Source organism: Danio rerio, chromosome 2 (assembly GCF_052040795.2).
Source record: "Danio rerio strain M-AB ecotype USA chromosome 2, GRCz13ab, whole genome shotgun sequence".
Classification (NCBI taxonomy): domain Eukaryota; kingdom Metazoa; phylum Chordata; class Actinopteri; order Cypriniformes; family Danionidae; genus Danio; species Danio rerio.
Window position 1 is genome coordinate 6,137,871 of NC_141022.1, and position 19,630 is coordinate 6,157,500.

The 19,630-nt window shown below is 35.7% G+C and overlaps 2 protein-coding genes across 9 annotated transcripts in view; one reads left to right on the forward strand and one right to left on the reverse strand.

Annotated features, from left to right (window-relative positions):
• Positions 1–12,236, reverse strand: part of wdr33 (WD repeat domain 33) — a 33,089-nt gene extending 20,853 nt beyond the window's left edge. For 3 of the 8 annotated variants that reach the window (XR_015477697.1, XM_087239272.1, XM_087239271.1), the window contains exons 1-7: positions 12,043–12,228; positions 6,283–6,504; positions 5,697–5,765; positions 5,501–5,605; positions 4,012–4,107; positions 3,770–3,921; positions 1,363–1,460 (exon numbers count right to left, since the gene is read on the reverse strand). Coding sequence is in view for 5 of the 8 variants with exons in the window: in XM_087239272.1 (XP_087095398.1) it covers positions 1,363–1,460; positions 3,770–3,921; positions 4,012–4,107; positions 5,501–5,605; positions 5,697–5,765; positions 6,283–6,486 (724 nt within the window). In the remaining 3 variants the exon portion in view is untranslated. Of the gene's footprint in view, positions 1–1,362; positions 1,461–3,487; positions 3,922–4,011; positions 4,108–5,500; positions 5,606–5,696; positions 5,766–6,282; positions 6,505–11,752 lie in introns of those variants that run through there. The other 5 variants (XR_015477695.1, XR_015477696.1, XM_087239270.1 and 2 more) reach the window with 3 other exon arrangements.
• A 2,439-nt stretch (positions 12,237–14,675) lies between these two features.
• Positions 14,676–19,630, forward strand: part of dusp28 (dual specificity phosphatase 28) — a 5,346-nt gene continuing 391 nt past the window's right edge. The window contains exons 1-3 of the mRNA XM_087240443.1: positions 14,676–14,745; positions 14,940–15,779; positions 18,172–19,630. The exon at positions 18,172–19,630 is cut by the window's right edge and continues 391 nt beyond it. Coding sequence (XP_087096569.1) covers positions 15,435–15,779; positions 18,172–18,297 — 471 coding nt within the window. The 5' untranslated portion in view covers positions 14,676–14,745; positions 14,940–15,434 and the 3' untranslated portion in view covers positions 18,298–19,630. The remainder of the gene's footprint in view (positions 14,746–14,939; positions 15,780–18,171) is intronic.

Consider the following 19,630-nt stretch of genomic DNA (forward strand, 5'->3'; position numbering starts at 1 on the left):
CAAAAAAAATCTAAGTAAGAAAAGCACTTTTTACAATGTATCTCATGATGTTGGAACAGAAATAAATACATTAATATAATCTATAATCTAGACTTAACATTGTAAATCCTGCGATGTGATTATTGCAAATGCGCATATTGCGATTTCGATGCTGAAGCGATATATTGTGCAGCCCTATCTCATGATGTTGGAACAGAAATAAATACATTACGCCAGGCAATTAATCTGTTACACCTCCAAAAGTCATATTTTCTCGAGTCCAAATGTTTTGAACTATCTTGAAATTCTCCATCACAGGCCTTCAAAACACATGCAAATCATAAACCTTTACTTTATTATGGTTAATCTTAGCAGCGACTCTAAAAATCCTGTGTTTTGCAGAACCTGGTTAACTATAATCCAGACTCAACATGGAAGATTCTGCAATGTGATTGCGGATGCGAACATCTTGATCTTTTTAAAGTCACAAAAGTGAGCAGCAACATGAATATTTTTTATTCAAGTACTGAAACAGAGTGTCATATTGACTATTGTGTACAATTATATGCTAACATTTAAATAAAATAGTTGCTTCCAAATCGAATACATAAATAAAAAAATAGTTAATTATTCATCACCTTATCGTTTTATGATGTTTTATATAAAATGTTTGGTAATTTTATAAAAGCTAACTAAATTTAATAATTATTAATTATCAGCAGTTGGTTTGCAGTAAAAGTGAACTACAAATATAACTCTGGTCTGTTTAGTAAACAAAACTACTAAAGTTAATCAGCGCAAGCATCATGCGTCATCTCATGATGTTGGAACAGAAAGAGAAACCCCTCATCAGAAATAAATACATTACCCTAGACAAATAATCTTTGTTATAGTTCCAAAAGTCCTTATTTCTTGAGTCCAAATATTTTAAACTCTAGAAATGCTTCGTCACAGGCCTTAAAACATATGCAAATGATAAACCTTGACTTTATTATGGTTAATCTTAGAAGCGACTCTAAAAATGCTGTTCTGTGGCTCCTCGTCAAATTTAACTTAATTTAACAAATTTAACTTAGGTCTGTTTAGTAAACAAAACTACTCAAGTTAATCAGCGCAAGCAGGAAATTTTAACATTTTAAATTATTTATTCATACAATAAAAACAACACCCAAAAAAAAAAAAATACTCAAAGCAAAAACCTTTTCCCACAATCGAGTGTCTTCAGTTTCCTAAATAAAAAAACACTGGTACACAAATAAAACCATAATGTCTTCAGTGTGCAGATCTGTGTGTGCACGTGTGTAAAAGGCAAAAGGAGTACCGCGTGATTTTGTGTTTAAAGGAAAGCATTTGCAAAAGACCTCCACATCTTATATAACATACCTCTCAGGATTCTTTCCTCGTGACAGCGCAGAAAGTCCCAGATGCGAACAGTTCCGTCATCAGAGCAAGTGGCAAATTTATTATCCGTAGGAGAGAAACTGAAGACACAGCAGGGAGAAAATCAACAATGAAGGATAACATAGCAGTTCTCTGTAGGCTCGACACCTTAAACCCTGCAGGGGCCCTTAGTGGATCTGACAAGGAACCATCCGTCTCCACAGCAGACTATGCTATCATACTCTCCTTTTAAAGGGATAGTTCACTAAAAATGACTCTTTCTCAAATGGTTTAAAACATTTATGAGCTTCTTTCTTCTGTTGAACAAGAAAGAAGATAATTTGCAGAATGTTGGAAACATGTGACTTCCATAGTTTTTGTTTTTCCTACTATCAAAGTCACAACTTTCCAATAATCTTCAAAGTAACTTTGTGTTCATAGAAGAAACTCAAAAGTTTGTAACAAGTGAAAGGCAAGTACATGACAGAATTTTTAGGTGAACTATCCCTCACTAAAACTCCAATGTGGACTGCCCTGAAACAGCTGTTCTGCTGTGAAAAGCCTAAAGGATTGAACTTTATTACCGACTTTATTCTGAGCCCTGCCGTGCAATATCAGGAAATGGAATGAAGATATGAAAGTTATATGGACTATTAATTTAATTAGTAGGGATGCTCCGGGCAGGACTTTTGGAGCAGATACAGAGTACTGATTCCTCATCACTGTGATCGGCCAATACAGAGATTCTGATGCTTGAAGCTTTATATAACTTTAACATTGCATAAAGCACATTTTCCACTCTAAGTGTGATACTTAAGTGGAGATCTCTCCTTTCCCAAGAGAATAAATGAAGGATGTTGGATATAATCTCTCAAACACGTCTCGTATAACTATGAGAACATGTCAGTCAGTTGCAGCTTTACAGAAAATAATAGACAAGATTTGGTAAGAAAAATGACTAATAAAGCGATTTAGAAACATTGCAAATGACGAAAGGAGAATTCAACATGTCTCATCAAGAAAACGTTTGGAGTGCTTATTTGATGCATAAGCAGTTGAAATGGATCTTCCTCTGCGTGTAAACCCGTAAACGAACACTTGCGATCGGTTAATGCGATCGGTCAGATTGGAGAGTACCAATCAAGTCTTAAAGTGATTATTAGCCAATACTGATCTCCGTCTGATCGATCGGAGCATCCCTATTAATTTGCTGAATGTGATCATTCCTTCAGACTTTCCTTCCAAAGGGCACACACAAGCACTTGGCCAAACTGAGCCTGCCTCAGTTCACCAACCTCCAAAAGCACACCATTTCTAAACACAAAGATTTAGCACACCACCTAAAACCATGAAATACAAGTGTTAAAGGATTAGTTCATCCAAAAATGAACATTTACTCACTATTTACTCTCCCTCGAGTGGTTTCAAATATTTATTTTGTGTTTTTGTATCCTGTTAAACACAAAAAGTACCTGAAAAAACTGTAACCATTAACTTGCAATGTACAAAAAATACAATAGAAGTATATGGTTACAGGTTTCAAGCATTCTTCAAAGTATTCTCTTTTGTGTTGGTCAGAATAAAGAAACTTATAAAGGTTTAAAAGAAGTGTTGGATGAGTAAAATGATGACAGAATTCTCATTTTTGAGTGAACTGCCCCCCCAAAAAATTGATATATTAAGCAAAAGCCTCTCTTCTACCTATTCCCCATGAGCAATTTTATTATCTAATAACCCTGACTTTAAATGAGGCTTCCTATGTTGTTTTTAAAGATATTGCAGTTCATCATTTCTGAAATGATGCTCTATGTTGTGTTTAAATGAGTGGCAGTGAATCTGGATGAACATGTTGTGCTTTTATACCCATAGAGTTGTGATATATTTATTCTTTATTTCAAGGAAGTTTATTTTTTTTATTAGTGAAAACTTGTTTTGAGGGTTGAAAGTGCGGCGCAGACTCTGATGTAGGGGCAACACAGATTCGGTCTCGTTAAACCATCGTGAACTTAAAAATTGTGTAGGTTTCCTACAATTACACCAGTGAATCTCCTCCGATACGGAGGCCTTTCCATCAACACTTTAATCCCTGAGGGTGTTTTAATGGTTGTTTCTTTCTTTTATTATTCTAGATTGCACCTTTGAGTATAAATAATTAGGAATGCTTTATTTAAAAGTGTGAAAAATACACCTTTTCTGTACAAAGTAGCTATGTATATAAAAGATGAGGATACATAACTCAGCCACAGGTGACAAATAAACACACGTATCAATCAAAAAGGACATGAACATTGAGCAGCACAGGGAAGAATATATCAGCACTGAGGAGAGCCCCCTACAGGCAGAGCCCTGCCACTGCAGGAGCAGTAACAGGCTTGGGTTAACTACAGAAAATGGTAGATTGTGTATAGACCTGGCCTCTCTAATCGCCTCCTTGTGAGCCTGGAACATCTTGACGTTATTCATGTTGGACTGCCAGTACTTCACATAACCTCCATGGTCGGCAGTTAACATCCACATGTCATTATGAGACCAGGTCATTGCCCTGACAGGGCTGTCATGAGCCTATAAAAAGGAAAGAAACATGGATAAATAAATAACGGACTTTGAGCAAGCTTTTGAGGTTATGAACAGGTTGTGTCTCTCTATGGTTACCTGTAAAATTGTCTCAAAGTTGAACGTGAGCCCATTCCATAAAGTAAACTCCCCACTGGAGGCACCTGTTACAAGTCGCCTGCCTTCAGGAGTCCACTATAAAAAAGGAAGAAAAGGACACAGACATTTAGTACATGGGGTTTTATAAGCCTGATTTCATGTCGAATTTAACTATTTTAGATCTATTCAAGTGGCTAATTCGTAGGACAGGGTTGATACTAGTGGTGTCAAAACTAATCTCCTCTTGGCTGTTATAGAGAAACTTGTTGATCCAGACACGAGCGTGTCTGCAGAGCAGGTTTTCTTCACCACGTCTATCATGGATCAGCTGTGATTGCTCCGTCCGTATATATCAGTGTCACTTGTCGGTGAACATCACCAGAGCGTTAGAGCCAATCGCAGCCCTTTCCGTTGAGCGCGTGACCTATCAAAGGCATTAAAGAACTCGCTCGACACCACCTCAAAAACAAGCAGGATAACATTTACGTTTGTTTATTTGCTAAATTATTGTGTTGCTAAGTAAAATATTAAACTGTTTATGGAAAGCATCGTCAATGCACCGTGATATCGAATTGAACGGAATCGATGGCATAATAACCGTAACCGAGCTAAACCATGGGACCAGTGTAGGCTCACACCTCTAGTTCATAGACATTTTTAATACTAAAATTCCAGGACCTTTTTTAAAACATTCAGGTAATGTCAAAGTGTGTGTGGTAAATTTGGGAAACAAACATGTTCAAACTTATTACAGCAGATAAAAAAGTGACACTCTGTATAGTTATTTTTACTTTTAAATCTGTAAAATAGTTGGAGAAAGTATCTTGCGGTCTGTGTGAACATTTCAGAAATGTTGGTTTGTGTTTTCTTGTTTATCTTTAATCGCTCACAGTATCTTACCTCTGTAGTTAGCAATAGTTTCAGAACACAACACATTTAAAATGTATCTTGAATTATAGTGAAAGCGAGAAAAAGAGCCGCAGCTGAAACTGAATTTGATTTTTTTTAAAACTTTTGCAACTGAAGTAGCTTTTTACCCCACATAGAGAATGTCATGTTAAAGGACCAATAAACCCTTTCATACACATTTAAAAAATGAAAACAAATAGATAAATAAATAATAATGAAACAGTTAAGCTAAAAAGAATACTTAAGATATCTAAAATATTCAAGTACACAGATATTTGTTAAACACTTCCATGACTTTACCAAAACATTTTAGGTTTATTGGTTTTTTTAAAACTTTTCAGGCAGGGGAAAATTCCATGGACTTTTCCAGGACAGTATGAACCCTTCATTCATACAATTTTTAATAATAATAAAAAAAATAGCGCCAATTCCCACCCCTCATTGGGGGATGTGCAAATCATACAAAAAATATATGAATGAGATAATAAAAATTAATACGAATTTAAATAAAAAAAAATGTTATGAATCGCAGTGAGACTGCATTAGTTTTACAGCAAAATGTATTTCTTATAACACTTACCCTCACAACAAACACAGGGCATTTGACTTTGTTGGTGGAGGTTCTGACAAACTTTGTCGTGACAGCATTCATAGGATTGCTAATCATGCCCACTGGGGGAACGAGCTACAAGAAAAGTGATTATTTTATTAGTGATATAAACTGAAAAAACACGCACAATAACTGTAAATAGCAGCAGTAGTAGTAAAACACTCACTTCATTATAGCAGCCTGCGTCTGGTTGAACAGCACGGAAATCTCGATGATCTCGCTGCCACAATCGATTCTGAAAAAGGGAGTCATTTGAAAAGTGTTAAAAGTGGCAGAGGAAGAGGGCTTGGTTTACAGTGAGATGCATTTCTTTATGATTTTAACTTTTTTATTGATTTCCTTATTAGCAACACATGCAAATGCATATCAAATGAAGAGCACTAACCTAATAGAATGGCTTTTATTGTAACTGTACAGATATAGATGGTACATTATATACATGTGCGACAAGACTAAGTGCATCTTACTCAGTGCAAACATGTAAATATATTCATTCATTTTCTTATTTGCTTAGTCCCTTTATTAATAAGGGGTCGCTACAGCAGAATGAACCGCCAACTTATCCAGAATGTTTTATGCAGCGGATGCCCTTCCAGCTGCAACCCAGTACTGGGAAAGTAAATATATTCTTACAATACAAATCAAACTTAACAAGTTACAGGAAAAAAAACTGTAGGGTGAGGTGAAAGCAGAACTATACCAAATAAATACATACAATAAAAAAGAGAGTTGTATTTCTGCTAGGCTAATACCTCTAGATGTCTGATGACGGATGGATTGTAATCGATGGTTTTGCGGTTGACGGCTTTTCTCATGCGCTTGCCGTCGAAGGTGAGCTGCTGCATGGCCTGCTGCTGGGCGAAGTCGGGCCTCTTGTAGAACAGCTGACGGGGAGCCTGGTGCTGGAAGCGAGGCATATGGAAGAACCGCGGAGGGGAGCCGATGTCAGTCGCCATGGTCACGGTTTAGTACACCTGAGGATATGGAGAGAAATTAAGGGTTCTTTCCGCTGGCTAAATTCAAGAGAACATCAGCAACTAAATGCACAGATCAATGCAAAACAACAACACATAGGCAAAAAAAACCATGGTTAATGACACGGATTCATTTTAGAAATGTATGTGATTGTGTGATTGAAAAATTTGGGCATAGACAACAACACTCTTTGGGGGGCGGGGGGTAAGTACAATACTACAAATCAATACACAAGGTTATCGACAACTTAAACCACCATCTTTAAATAAGAACCATTTTTCTCATTTTATTATGCAAGTAACCAAGTAAGTGTTACACAGGTTATGCTAATATGTTCTTTCAGTTGAACTGCAATGGATCAAAATAGCTTTCCAGGACTTTTTTTTGCAGGAATAAACCAATTAAGTGAAGATGGATGACTTGACTTAAAGAGAAACAGCTTTTCTAATTAGCAAAAACATTTCGAATAAATAACTTGGATTGCATAAAAAGCTGCTCACAAATGCCAAACACTGTGGCATGATGCAAATTATTGCATAGAAACCAACTCTTACTTCAAAAGAATTGGTATGTCAAAGAAAGACATTAATGTTTGTGGGTGTTGAGTGTCTGGAGACAAAAAGATCAATGCTTTTCAGTGAAAATCTTCATCACAGATTGAACTGTGAATAAATTAGTTCAGGATTTAAACTGTAGGGCAGCTTTGGTTAACTTTGAGGCATACGTGACTTCAAACACAGAAAGCAACAGATGTTTGCCCTTTCAACAGCAAACAGACACAAAGCTGATATTATAAAAGCAAATGATTTAATTTATTTCCTTTTATAGTATCAAGAGTGGCTCAAAGCAATGTATAGAAACTTTTTACAGGGTTTCTGCAGGTTTCACCAAGTTAAATTTAAGACTTTTTAAGACCATTATGAATGAAAAAACTGATTTTGCCTTTGAATATCACAGTTAGAAAAGATTTTCAGTTGCCCTATCAAAAAATGACTAAAGTTTAAAACATTTAATAATACAATAATAATCATTTTGTTTGAATATTTTTTTAGTAATTTTCAAGTAAATTTCACGAATGCAATAACCCTTACCAAGAATAGCACAAAACATAGCTGTCAATTACTTCAGTCTACAATAATAATAATAGGGGTCAGGTCAGTATCCTCAGCAGTAAATAAATTGAGAACTTAAGCAAATGTTACTGTAAGGAAAGTATTTAAATGCTATGTTTAAATAAAAAGTTTAAAGTTTTATTGAGATTGGGATTGTTGGTGATTGTATAGGTGTTAATGGGCAGATTGGGTAGCTATAAATTAACAAAGGAAAATTAAGACTTAGGGAAATAATTAAGACAAATGAAAGATTAGGACCTACAACACAACACTTCAGTAGAGTTAAAACTTTAAGGCCTAAAATTTAGCTTTTGAGATTTAAGACATTTGAAGACTTTTTGAGAGCCCGCAGAAACCCTGTTTTAGTTATCCCAATAGCACTATGCATTTTACATTTGCATATGAATTTCAGCAAATTTGTCATTAGCATGTAATAAATACATGTGTAATCAGTGTATTAATGTACAACAGTTGGCAAGACCTTATTCTTAACTACTAAGAAAGCAGCAGTTTTGTGATGTAACTCACTCTTTAAAAGTTAAATACTCTCAGTACATAGACAACTCTGGAATTGTATTTGGCAACCATTAGAGCTGAAAGGCAGCTACAGCAAGGTATCTGTGCTGGTCTAGCTTAAAAGAGTAAATTATGTTAAAGACCTTAGGAAAATCTTTTTTTAACTAATTTTAAAGGCTATTAAAGTATGAAATTAACTTATTGTTGTTGGAAAAAAATTCAAGAAAAATGTGCTATAAACAGAACGACTAAAGTACAATCTCATTGTGAACCTATTATCTGCATGTAGCAAGTCCCAGAGCACTGATTACAAAAGAGTTAGGTTGTGACTCAACATTATGTGCTCATCACATACTAGATGCATCAGGGTGACAAATGACAGGTGTACCATTTCCTATGCTAATCATTTTGCTAAATAAGTCTGTGTAATACATCACAATAATAAAAAATAAAATCACAACGTGTCATTATGAGATTTTATACCTTTAAACACTAACAGTGTAACATGCATTTAGTCATTAGCTTAAAGCAGGGGTGCCAATACTCTGTACTGGTGGGCTGCTGTCCGGCATATTTTAGTTCCAACCCCAATTAGACACGCCTGTACCAGCTAATCAAGCTTTTTCTATACTAGACACCTCCCGACGGGTGTGTTAAAGAAAGTTAGAGCTAAACTATGCAGGACACTGGCCCTTCCAGAATTGAGTTTGGGCACCCCTGGCTTAAAGAAACACTCCACTTTTTTTTAAAAAAAGGTTCATTTCAAGCATGGCATAATATTGTGTCTGCTGCAAAAATACAAACATCATTTATACTATTTTATAATTATATATTCTGAAGTATTACTATTTACAGACAATGTGTAATCTCATTTCTCCTGCTGCAATGACATTATGCAGTGCCTGAAAATAGCCCCCAGCTAGGTCACTTCCAAAGTGACCACCTGCTTGCACAGGAATTGTGTGCGGGTTGTGCTGCGTTACATCATTGCATCTGATGCCGCCATGGTTCCTTGATTATTATGCGAGAGAGTATAGTTCCTATGCATATTGGTCTAGAAAATAGCAACATTACTTTTTTTCCTGTACACAATGAAACTGCAGTTATAAGCATTAAAAAGTAAATGTAAGCTTTTTGGTCACTTTTAAGCAAGATACTATTGATCTAATCGAATTCAATGATCTATGCAAAGCAGGAAATGAAACGTTATTAGTCGTAATAATAAAGGATCTTTGCTGCAATAATTTTTTTTTTTCCAGTGAGATGCTAATGGTCTAATTCGATTTAATGATTTATGCTAAGCTAAAAGTGCTACCACCAGACATGAAGATCAGCTGACTGGATTTTTTTAAACGGTAAAACTCAGCTGTTTAACTCTAAGGGGAGTTGTAAAATTAGCCTTTTAAATAATTTAAACAAATAAAATAAAAAACATGTTCCTTTCAAATTAATTGTATCTGATTTTTTTATTTAGGTTTAACAATGTGGTCAAGTTGAACCATTCATACTATTTTACAGGTTACCAAATCTTAAAAAAAAATGTTTCCACCACTTGATGTCCCATGTAAAATCTGGGTCCAAAACCAAAACAGGCTGGGAATACCCTAACCGATGCAAATGATTATTTCTGTGTGTGAAAAGTACATTTTTATTCCTTCAAAGAAATTCACAAACCTTTGAAAATAGAGAATTCACATTATGCACCATTCAATCGAATGTAATACATACACACACACACCATAAACTCAGAAATAAAACAGTTCTTCTGCAATACAAGTCACCAAGTCATCCATCAACACATAACAGGTAATGATGATGATGATGATACAGATCATGTATTTTTGAAAGAGTGAACAAATGCTATCTGTATGGCTACTCATGTATTTGAATACTGCCAGTATGTTTGCCTAAATACAACACACTTTCAGTTTGCTTGCAGCTATTTTAATGTAATCTATGATCAAGTCATTGTATTACTTCAGTAGAAGAATTTTATAAAAAATTAAGAGTTGCTTTCGATCCAATGCGCTTTCAATGAGATTAAAAGTAATGTAAAAATTGAGGGGAAATAATTTAAGTAACACTGACGTGTCTGTGAACGCCAGTATCAGTGTTGGGGAAAATTACCTTAGAAAGTAATGCATTACAATATCGAGTTACTCACCCCCAAAAAAGTAACCAGTAGAGCTACTTAGTTACTTGTTATGGTAAGTAATGCGTTACATTACTTTTGAGTTACTTTCGCGTATTCTTCCAGAATTTGCAGGGTTTTTTCTTCGTTTTTTTTAAACAGAGGAGTTAACAACACAATGTATAACCTTCACCTTTACAAATTAAACAATCAAAATTAATGTGCATAAATGTTATCTTTTAAAAACTTCCTGACCGCAGAGCTCTATATGACAAAAAAACTGATTAATGACAGCTTAAAGCAATGGTCTCAAACTTAATTCCTGGAGCGCCACAGCTTTGCACAGTTTATCTCCAACCACCTCACACCTGCTTAATAGTCTCTAGTAGTCTTGAACACCTTGATTAGTTGGATTAGCTGTGTTTGATTAGGGTTGGAGCAAAACTGTGCAGAGCTGCGGCCCTTCAGGAATTGAGTTTGAGATCTATGGTTTAAAGCAATGTGCTTGCTACTTTTGTACTATTTGCTTTTTAAAAAATAAAATCCCTGTCCATTCATATAACGCTCTTTTACTTTTCTTCCATGTGTTCAAAATAGGCATGGGACGATAACCGTTTTCAAGGTATATCATGATTTGGAAAAATCAAGGTTTTAAAACAGTCAAAATTGTCTGCAATACCATTTCTAAGGTATGTTGAAGATTATTTATTTACTTTTTTTGTTTCGTTTTTCAGGACAACAGTATCTCCAGCTGAAAATATATGCAAAGATGCCGTTTTAAATTGTAAAACAAATCAAATCTGTTTTTTAAACTAATGAAGACAGAAGAAGTCAATGATTTATTGTTATAAATGTTTCTTAAAATCATATTTATTGTGTTTAAAAGGGAAAAAAGCTTTTGTTTTTTTACCCAGACATTCAAAAAGAATGTCGCATATATACTGCAAAATTGTAATATTTTTACCCAAGGTTATCATACCATCAGAATCTTATACCGGCCCATGCTTAGTTCAAAAGAAAGAGAATATTTCAATTACAGAAATGTAAAGCTCTGCCGTGTTCATTTCTGTCTGTCTGTCCCTGCAGTCTCTGATTGCGTGCGGGATTCCACGTGACTATAATCATTTTAAAATAAGCAATTTATTTTTTCAAAGTAAATTAATTAATCTAAAAACTAACATAACATTTTTAAAGCAACTCAAATATTATTACTTTTTTCCTTTTAAATGTAATGCGTTACTTTGTTCGTTACTTAGAAAAGTAATATTGTTATGTAACTCGCGTTACCCCAACACTGGTCAGTATAATTGTTTTTCCGAGTTAGCTTCACGTCTTTTCTTTGGGTGGCGTGTTACTACTACCATGATGTTGTAACACAGAACCCATTACAAGCATATGAAAATCAACAAGGTATAATCACATTTTTACACTGAACGTAGAAAATTGAAACAAAACGTGAATTGGCAGCTGATGATGCACAATTTATACCTGTAGTCTCTTGCTCGGGGTCGTAACTCTCTTCAGTTCGAGGTCTGTTAGCCGTTAGCCAGCTAACACACACAATACCTGGTGCTACCAGAGGCCTTCACAAACAGGCCACATTTCTACTGCCTACCACACTGAGAATACAATCTCCTAACAAATAAGTGTGTTTATTAGAGAGCAGAATCTGTCCGCGGAAGCAGAAAGCCGAGTGCGGGCTGTGAGAGCGGTTATTTCTTTCCTGTCTCCCGCACAGCGTGTTTAAATGGCGCCCGGTCAATACTTGAGGAACTCACCCAAATATCCAGTGCTGACTGAGTATTAATATAGCTAAATTTAACACACGACTCTTCCTTGGGGAGACTTTTACATCTCTTTCTGAAAACGGAATGTCAACTGTCTCCAAATTCGCTATTTTTTTACGATAAATCACCCCCCTGCCTCCATCTCAAGGCTTCCTCTCTCATCTTGTTGCTGTGAACTCCGAAACGACGTCGTGACGTCAGACGTATCGGCGGGACAACTGCGTCACTGCATGTTTACTTCCCTTTCAGTAGTGGAGGGCTAAATTCTGTATTTCTCGGATGATGGTCATGCTCTCGATCTTATTGTAAATTTTTTTGTGTTACACTGTAAATTTTTTATACACAAAAATAAGTTTCTAAAAACAATAACTGTTTTTAATACTTTCCTTGTTGAAATTTCGTATAATATTGAATCTCTTAAGCTTATTAATAATAAGAAAAATAATAAGTTTCTTAAAGCTTATGACAATCTTTTTTGTTAATGTTTGAGGCGGTGTATTTTTTATTTTTTCTCTCTGTCTTCTTTCTTATTTTTTGTTATTGTATTTTTTCCTCAATGCAGTGATGTTATTTTTCTTGTATTCAATAAAAAAAATTTTTTTTTTAAATAAATAAATAAAAAAAATAAATAGTGGAGGGCTAAAGCTACGTTGTGAACATTTCATGAAAGAGAACAAACAATATTGTACTGAACTGTGTATTATTAGAAACAGAAAAGCTTAAAAAACATATGAAGCATTATGTACATTTCATTTGGTTAATTAAATGTTTTTATTATTATTATCTTAACTTTGTATTTATGTTTACCCTCGGCAACTGTTTATACTTACTATAATGTTAATATAATTTCTCTCATTTTTATTTTGTTTTATTTGTTCATAATTGTTGTGAAATCCATAAAATGACAAAACAGTGTAATTTACATTTTATTTGTTTACGTATACATTAATTTATTTAATAATTTAATATTTCATTCATTCATCCATTTTCTTTTTGGCTTAGTCCCTTTATTAATCCGGGGTTGCCACAGCGGAATGAACTTACGCAACTTTACGCAGCGGATGCCCTTCCAGCCACAACCCATCACTGGGAAACACTCATTCACACACATACACTACGGACAATTTAGTTTACCCAATTCACCTGTACCACATGTCTTTGGACCAGTGGGGGAAACCGGAGCACCCGGAGGAAACCCACATGAACACGAGGAGAACATGCAAACTCCACACAGAAACGCCAACTGACCCAGCTTGAACCAGTGACCCTCTGTGAGGCAAACATGCTACCTATTGCGCCAATGCATCACCATATCCTATACAAGTTTTAGGAACAACAAATAATCACTTGGCTTATAGTTGATCATTTGGTATCAGAAGTGGCTTAAATGAAAGGCCTCTAGATTACGCTTATTTTGCTAAAATAAAATATGAGTATGCCTTGATTTTGAATTATTTCATTAGGACAGTAAGGTCTGACTCTGCTTAGACAAAAGTCTTGTCACATAACAGAAATAATGTCCAGTATAGAATATAAAGTCATGGTGCAGTGGAAACAGAATGAATTTTGTGAATGACTCCCATGAGCTTGGAGGACTGCATCCATACATCTCTGACAGTAATTTGGAATGGCAAAGAAAGTGATCTTGCGGGACTTCCAGAGGTTATCAAGAATTTTTAGATTCACCTTCAATGCCTCCTCCTTCATCTTACCCCAGTCATGCTCACTAATGTTCATCTCTGGTGACTGGGCTGGCCAATTCTGGAGCACCTTGACCATCTTTTCTTTCAGGAACTTTGATGTGGAGGCTGAAGTATGAGAAGGAGCGCTATCCTGCTGAAGAATTGTTGCCATCCACTCTGAAGATTTCTCACACGCCCCGATACTGAATGTAACCCCAAACCATGATTTTTCCTTTACCAAACTTGACTGATTTCTGTGAAAATCTTGGGTCCATGCGGGTTCCAGTAGGTCTGCAGTATTTGTGATGATTGGGATGCAGTTCAACAGATAATTCAAAGGAAAAATCTACCTTATGCCACTTTTTTCCAAGTTATTATTTGTTGCTTACAACTGGGACCAAGGACAAGACTTTTGTCAGGTAGTATATATATATATATATATATATATATATATATATATATATATATATATATATATATATATATATATATATATATATATATATATATATATATATATATACATATATAAATATATATATATATATAAAAATATCCATTAAATCCCAGACAAAGCTAATGGATAATGTAGCTAAATGTCCTCTAAATTGTGAAGACACAACAATCCATTAGGAGCCGACATTAGTTTTTTCAAATGAACAAACATGATCCGTTTTCTTTTTGCTCAACATATTATTACCGAAAAACCCTCTTTATAGTTGCAGAAAATGTCATTTATTTGATCACTTAATTGACAGGACTGATAAGTTTTTATTTATTTATTTTCAGATGCAAAACTCCAGGGTCAGCTGGATGTCAAGCTTAGGTTTCAAATTACAGCTATTTCGATCCAACGCCAGTCATTGGGGCGAGGAGATGATTGACAGATAAATGGGCGGGGCCAGAGCTCTACGTGTGCCTTCACTGCACGTTTATCGTGCTATTAGGAATCGAGGATGAGGAGGAAGAGGAGCTGACAATCCGCTTCGATGATCATCCCCGCGCTCAATCCGTAGGTCACAGCGATTTCTTAATCTGATTTTGATGTTTATGTTTTGAAGGTTGACTATATCCGTACTGCTATATTAAACATGCTGTTGGAGCATGACACTTATAGATTTCTTTACAAAACTGCTTTGCATGTGCTTGTTGTGAATGTTTAATGAATACTAAATGTCTTTCTGTCCTCTCTGGTTTATTCAACAGCTTTTGCAAGACTTATTTAAGGGCATTGGGACCAGCATGAAACATCTGACCATTCTCCTTAAAGAGACAGTACACTTTAATATCTGACATATGCATCTATATCAGCAATAACAACATTAGTCTTTATAAAACATGTAAAGTATATTAATTCAATTCAAGAACATTTGTATAGGGCTTTTCACAATAATAATTGCTTTACAAAAGGTGCACATACAATCAAACGAGGAACTGTTAATGTTATTAGTTACCTTTAACTAATTGACTAGTAGCTAATAGTTTATAAACATATAAATAAACATAGATAACTTACAGTAATATAGTATATGAGAAAATAAAGTGACATAGAAAATATTCACAATTATTTATTAAAATATTCAATTATTATTTTAATAAATAAGCTTGGAACTGAGTTGATCTGTGATTATGATGAGCAAATGCACTTTATGATGTTTCCAACAATCCTATAATCATATTTATCCAAGTATATAGCAAAACATGCTGCATTTGAGCGCAGTAACAGATTGTCTGCTGATCAGTAACGCACGGTCAGCCTGTAACAATGACCTCATCCAGAAGGAGGCAGTCACCCTGTGTATTAATGTGTCCAAGCAGCAGCCCTTTCCTTCTGCTCGGGTCAGCACTTTGCGTGTACCTGTCTATGACGACCCTAATGAAGACCTGTACAGGTATTTTGACCGCTGTGCTGATGCTATAGCCAGTGAGGCAGGACGGGGGGGTCGGACCGTTGTGTACTGCAAGAACGGACGCAGCCGCTCAGCTACTGTCTGCGTGGCCTATTTGATGAAGCACCAGAGTCTCACTCTAACAGATGCCTTCCAGGTATGAATAATGTTTACATCAAATTCAGTTTGGATATTAAACAGTTTTAGTCAGGAAACATGTAGCATTAAAGAATATTTAAAGGATAATTCACCTCAAAAATGGCAATTTTTCATCATTTGCGCATTATTCACTTTTCACAAACCTCTTAGTTTTTTTTCCTGATGAACACAAAATAAGATATTTTGAAAAATGCTGAAATCCTGTAACCCTTGACTCCCATGGTATTTATTTTTTACTAGTTTGGAAGTCAAGAAACTCAAAGTTTTGAAAACTCTTGATGGTGAGAAAATAGTGAGTAAATTAAAAAAAAATTTGGTGAAATATCCCTTTAAGTAGCTATTTTATTCTTGTTATTTTCAAGGGTAAGTTCACCCAAAAATGAAAATGCTGTTATTAATTTCTCACCCTCATGTCATTTCAATCCCCTAAGACCTTGTTAATTTTCTGAATACAAATTAGGATATTTTAGATGATATCTGAGAGCTCTCTTATTCTTCACAGACAGCAAGATTCCCAGTAAGGTTGATTAATCATTTTAGAGAAATTTACGGCCGTTAAAATGACTAAAAAGTCTTAAAATTCTATTTTATGAGGGATTTTATTTTGTATAATTAATTGTATGCTAAAGTTTGCCTGAATTTAATCTGTGAATTGATGCTTTGTCATTTATGAAATCGATAAAATCCTGCTAGATTTGACATCATACTGTTTTGTTTACTGCTGTAACTGAGGCAACACATCTATTTCTGCAATATGACCTTATTCTTTACACGTACCAGCAGGTGCCGCCATGGACTGATTACACCCAGGCGCCATTTTTAAAAGTGGAAGCGAGGCTGAAATGGAAAGAAACTCAGAAAAATTGCCTAGAGTCACACAGGAACGTTGTGTACCTGGCTGTGCATCTTATCATCAAATAAAAAAAATGACAGAAATTTATAATGTCACCCCTTTCTGAGTGACCGCCCTGCAGAAAAATCTAGCTTAAACCCACCTAGGATGATTGGCTGGTTTTAGCTGGTCGACCAGCCTGGTTTTAAAGAGGTTTTGGCCACTTCCAGGCTGGTTTCCAGCCATTTCCAGCCTGGTCTTAGCGGGTCTGGCTGGAAAGTGATCAGCTAAAACCATCTAAAACCATCCTGGTTTAAGCTGGACTTAGCTGGTTTTGGCTGTGCTCCCAGCCTGGCTAGACTGGTCAAGCAGGTTTTAGCTAGTCATCTCCAGCCTGTCCAGCTAAAACCAGGCTGGAAATGGCTGGAAACCAGCCTGGAAGTGGCCAAAACCCCTCTAAAACCAGGCTGGTCGAACAGCTAAAACAAGCCAACTATCCTGGGCTGGTTTAAGCTGGATTTTTCAGCAGGGCGAACGTCCATTCTGATTTGATTTTGAAAATAAAAAGGGAAATCAGACCTAACTTTCGGCTATGTTAATGGAAATGGGACTAGTTAGCAAAGGTTTTCTTTCCCAAACACACGTATTAGATGCCATTCATCAAACTCACGTTAATTGACTGATTCGTTCACTACATTAGACTTCTAATAGTAGACTTGATTCTAAATTTCGGTACTGAAATTTAAAAACCGTCAATTTCCCACTAATATTTAAGCACTGTTGTACGCAACCTTAAACACAGCTGATTTGTCATTGTGTTCATATGCTCAACAGAAATGACTGTGATTGGCCGGGCATCCGTTCACCGCACTTCACCGATGTTTACCGAGTGCAAACACAGGCTAGTAATCGACTGATCTTCACGGCTTTAAAACGCTCCAGCATCCCTGTATGTCTGTTTGCACTCTCTGAAAAGTGGTGACCTGTTGACTGTCACGGCCAATCATAGTCATTTCTGTTGAGCACTGGTGAATACCAGGTCAAATCAGCTATTAAAATGACGGCCGCGTGAAATAACAACACATAATTTGCAATCTCCAGACAGGTATATAGGGCTACGTTTCCAGAATAAGCCTATGTTGCAACTGTCTGTCTTTGAAAAAAGGGAAGGAGCTACTCTGTCCTGCCCTGTCTTCCTGTTTCAGTTGAGATTATGTCAAATATCGAATACATTTACATTTAGTCATTTAGCAGACGCTTTTATCCAAAGCGACTTACAAATGAGGACAAGGAAGCAATTTACACAACTAAGAGCAACAATGAATAAGTGCTATAGGCAAGTTTCAGGTCTGTAAAGTCTAAGAAGGAAAGTATTAGTAGTATTAGTAAAAAAAAATTATTTATTTATTTATTTATTTATTTTTTTGGGTACAGTTAGTGTGATATTCAGAGGCAATTGCAGATTAGGAAGTGAAGTGGAGAATAGCAGAATGCACATTTTAAAGCACAAAATCACATTTCAAAGCAGCTCTTCTGTTGTTTCCATGTTTTCTAACAGGTAGTAAAAAGTGCCCGATCAGTAGTCGAGCCTAACCCAGGATTCTGGAGTCAGCTGGAGCGATATGAGCAGGAGCTGAAGATCAGGAGGTCAGGCAGTAGAAAATCCAAACTCCCTCCACCTTAACTTTATTCCATCTCCACATACTACATTGTCAACCTTTATGGCTAGACCTGTTAATATAATGCTTGATGAAAATTAAGAGCTTAGATGCAGCTATGAGTATGAATTCCTTTAAATTAGGATACGTGCCTTATATTGTCATCCTCAAGTTGTTGTATTTATTGCCATTTTTGAAAACTTAAATGGCTTTTTAAAGTGCTTTTTTACCTTAATTATGTTGTTTTCTGCTAAATAGACTGCAGTTTTTCTGATGGAGACGAGTCCCTTTAACAAACCTAGAGAACCTCAAAACTGCAAAAATATTTTCACAGAATAGAATAACACCAAGTCCTAACTACACACAGGATAAAGAGAAATGACCATTTTAGTTTCTATTTCCACAAAGTCACAGCAAAACAATGGCATAAACTACTATGCCAATGATCACCTCAGGTACAGACTATATGCTTTATCCAGTGTTAAATGCTACCAATGTGAGTTTGAATACCATTATAAGTGACATTTATGTCCATACGTCTGAAAACGGCAGCAGACACACCTCAGATATTGAAAATAAACGGTTCGAAAACAAAATTCAGAAAGTGACTCACAATGTGCACACAATGTCTGTATTTAAATGTTTCTGTTGTGTCGCATCATAAGGAGTTCCTAAAGTGACATGTGGGGAAAAAATATTGAAGACGTTAGCGTGCTCACGTGATGTCGTGCACACGCAATATGTATGTCCATGTCATATGCACACAATAGGTATGTCTATGTCATATGAAGCAATCCGTATGTGGTGCACACACAGTATATGTCTATGTCATGCGGATGCAATGCGTATGTCGTGCACACGCGACATATATGTCTATGTTGTGCGCACACTTATAAAAGAACCAGAGCTGATTTTAAATGGAATTAGTCTATTTCACAACAAATGTAATAATAAATATATTCGACAACTTTTTCAAAATAAAAAACATAATGTTCCTAAAGGCAAATTTTACTGGGCATCCTTCCTTGACACAACAGACTGGAAAAAAGCCTGGCTATTACCTCATAAGTACTGCATTCCCAATAAAACAAAAGAGGTTCATTTCAAAATTCTTCATAAAATATACCCAGTAAACGGTACTTTGGCAAAGTATTTGGAGATTGACAGTTCATGCACATTTTGTAAGAGTGAAGACGAAACGCTGATTCACATATTTTTTCAATGTGAAAGTACAAAAAACTTTTGGAAAAACTTATATCTCCATATAGGTAACCACATTGCTTCTTCCAGACCCTTTCATCTTCAGGATGTCGTTTGTTATTATGGAGGTGGGGCTGATGTATCAGAGACTTACATTAT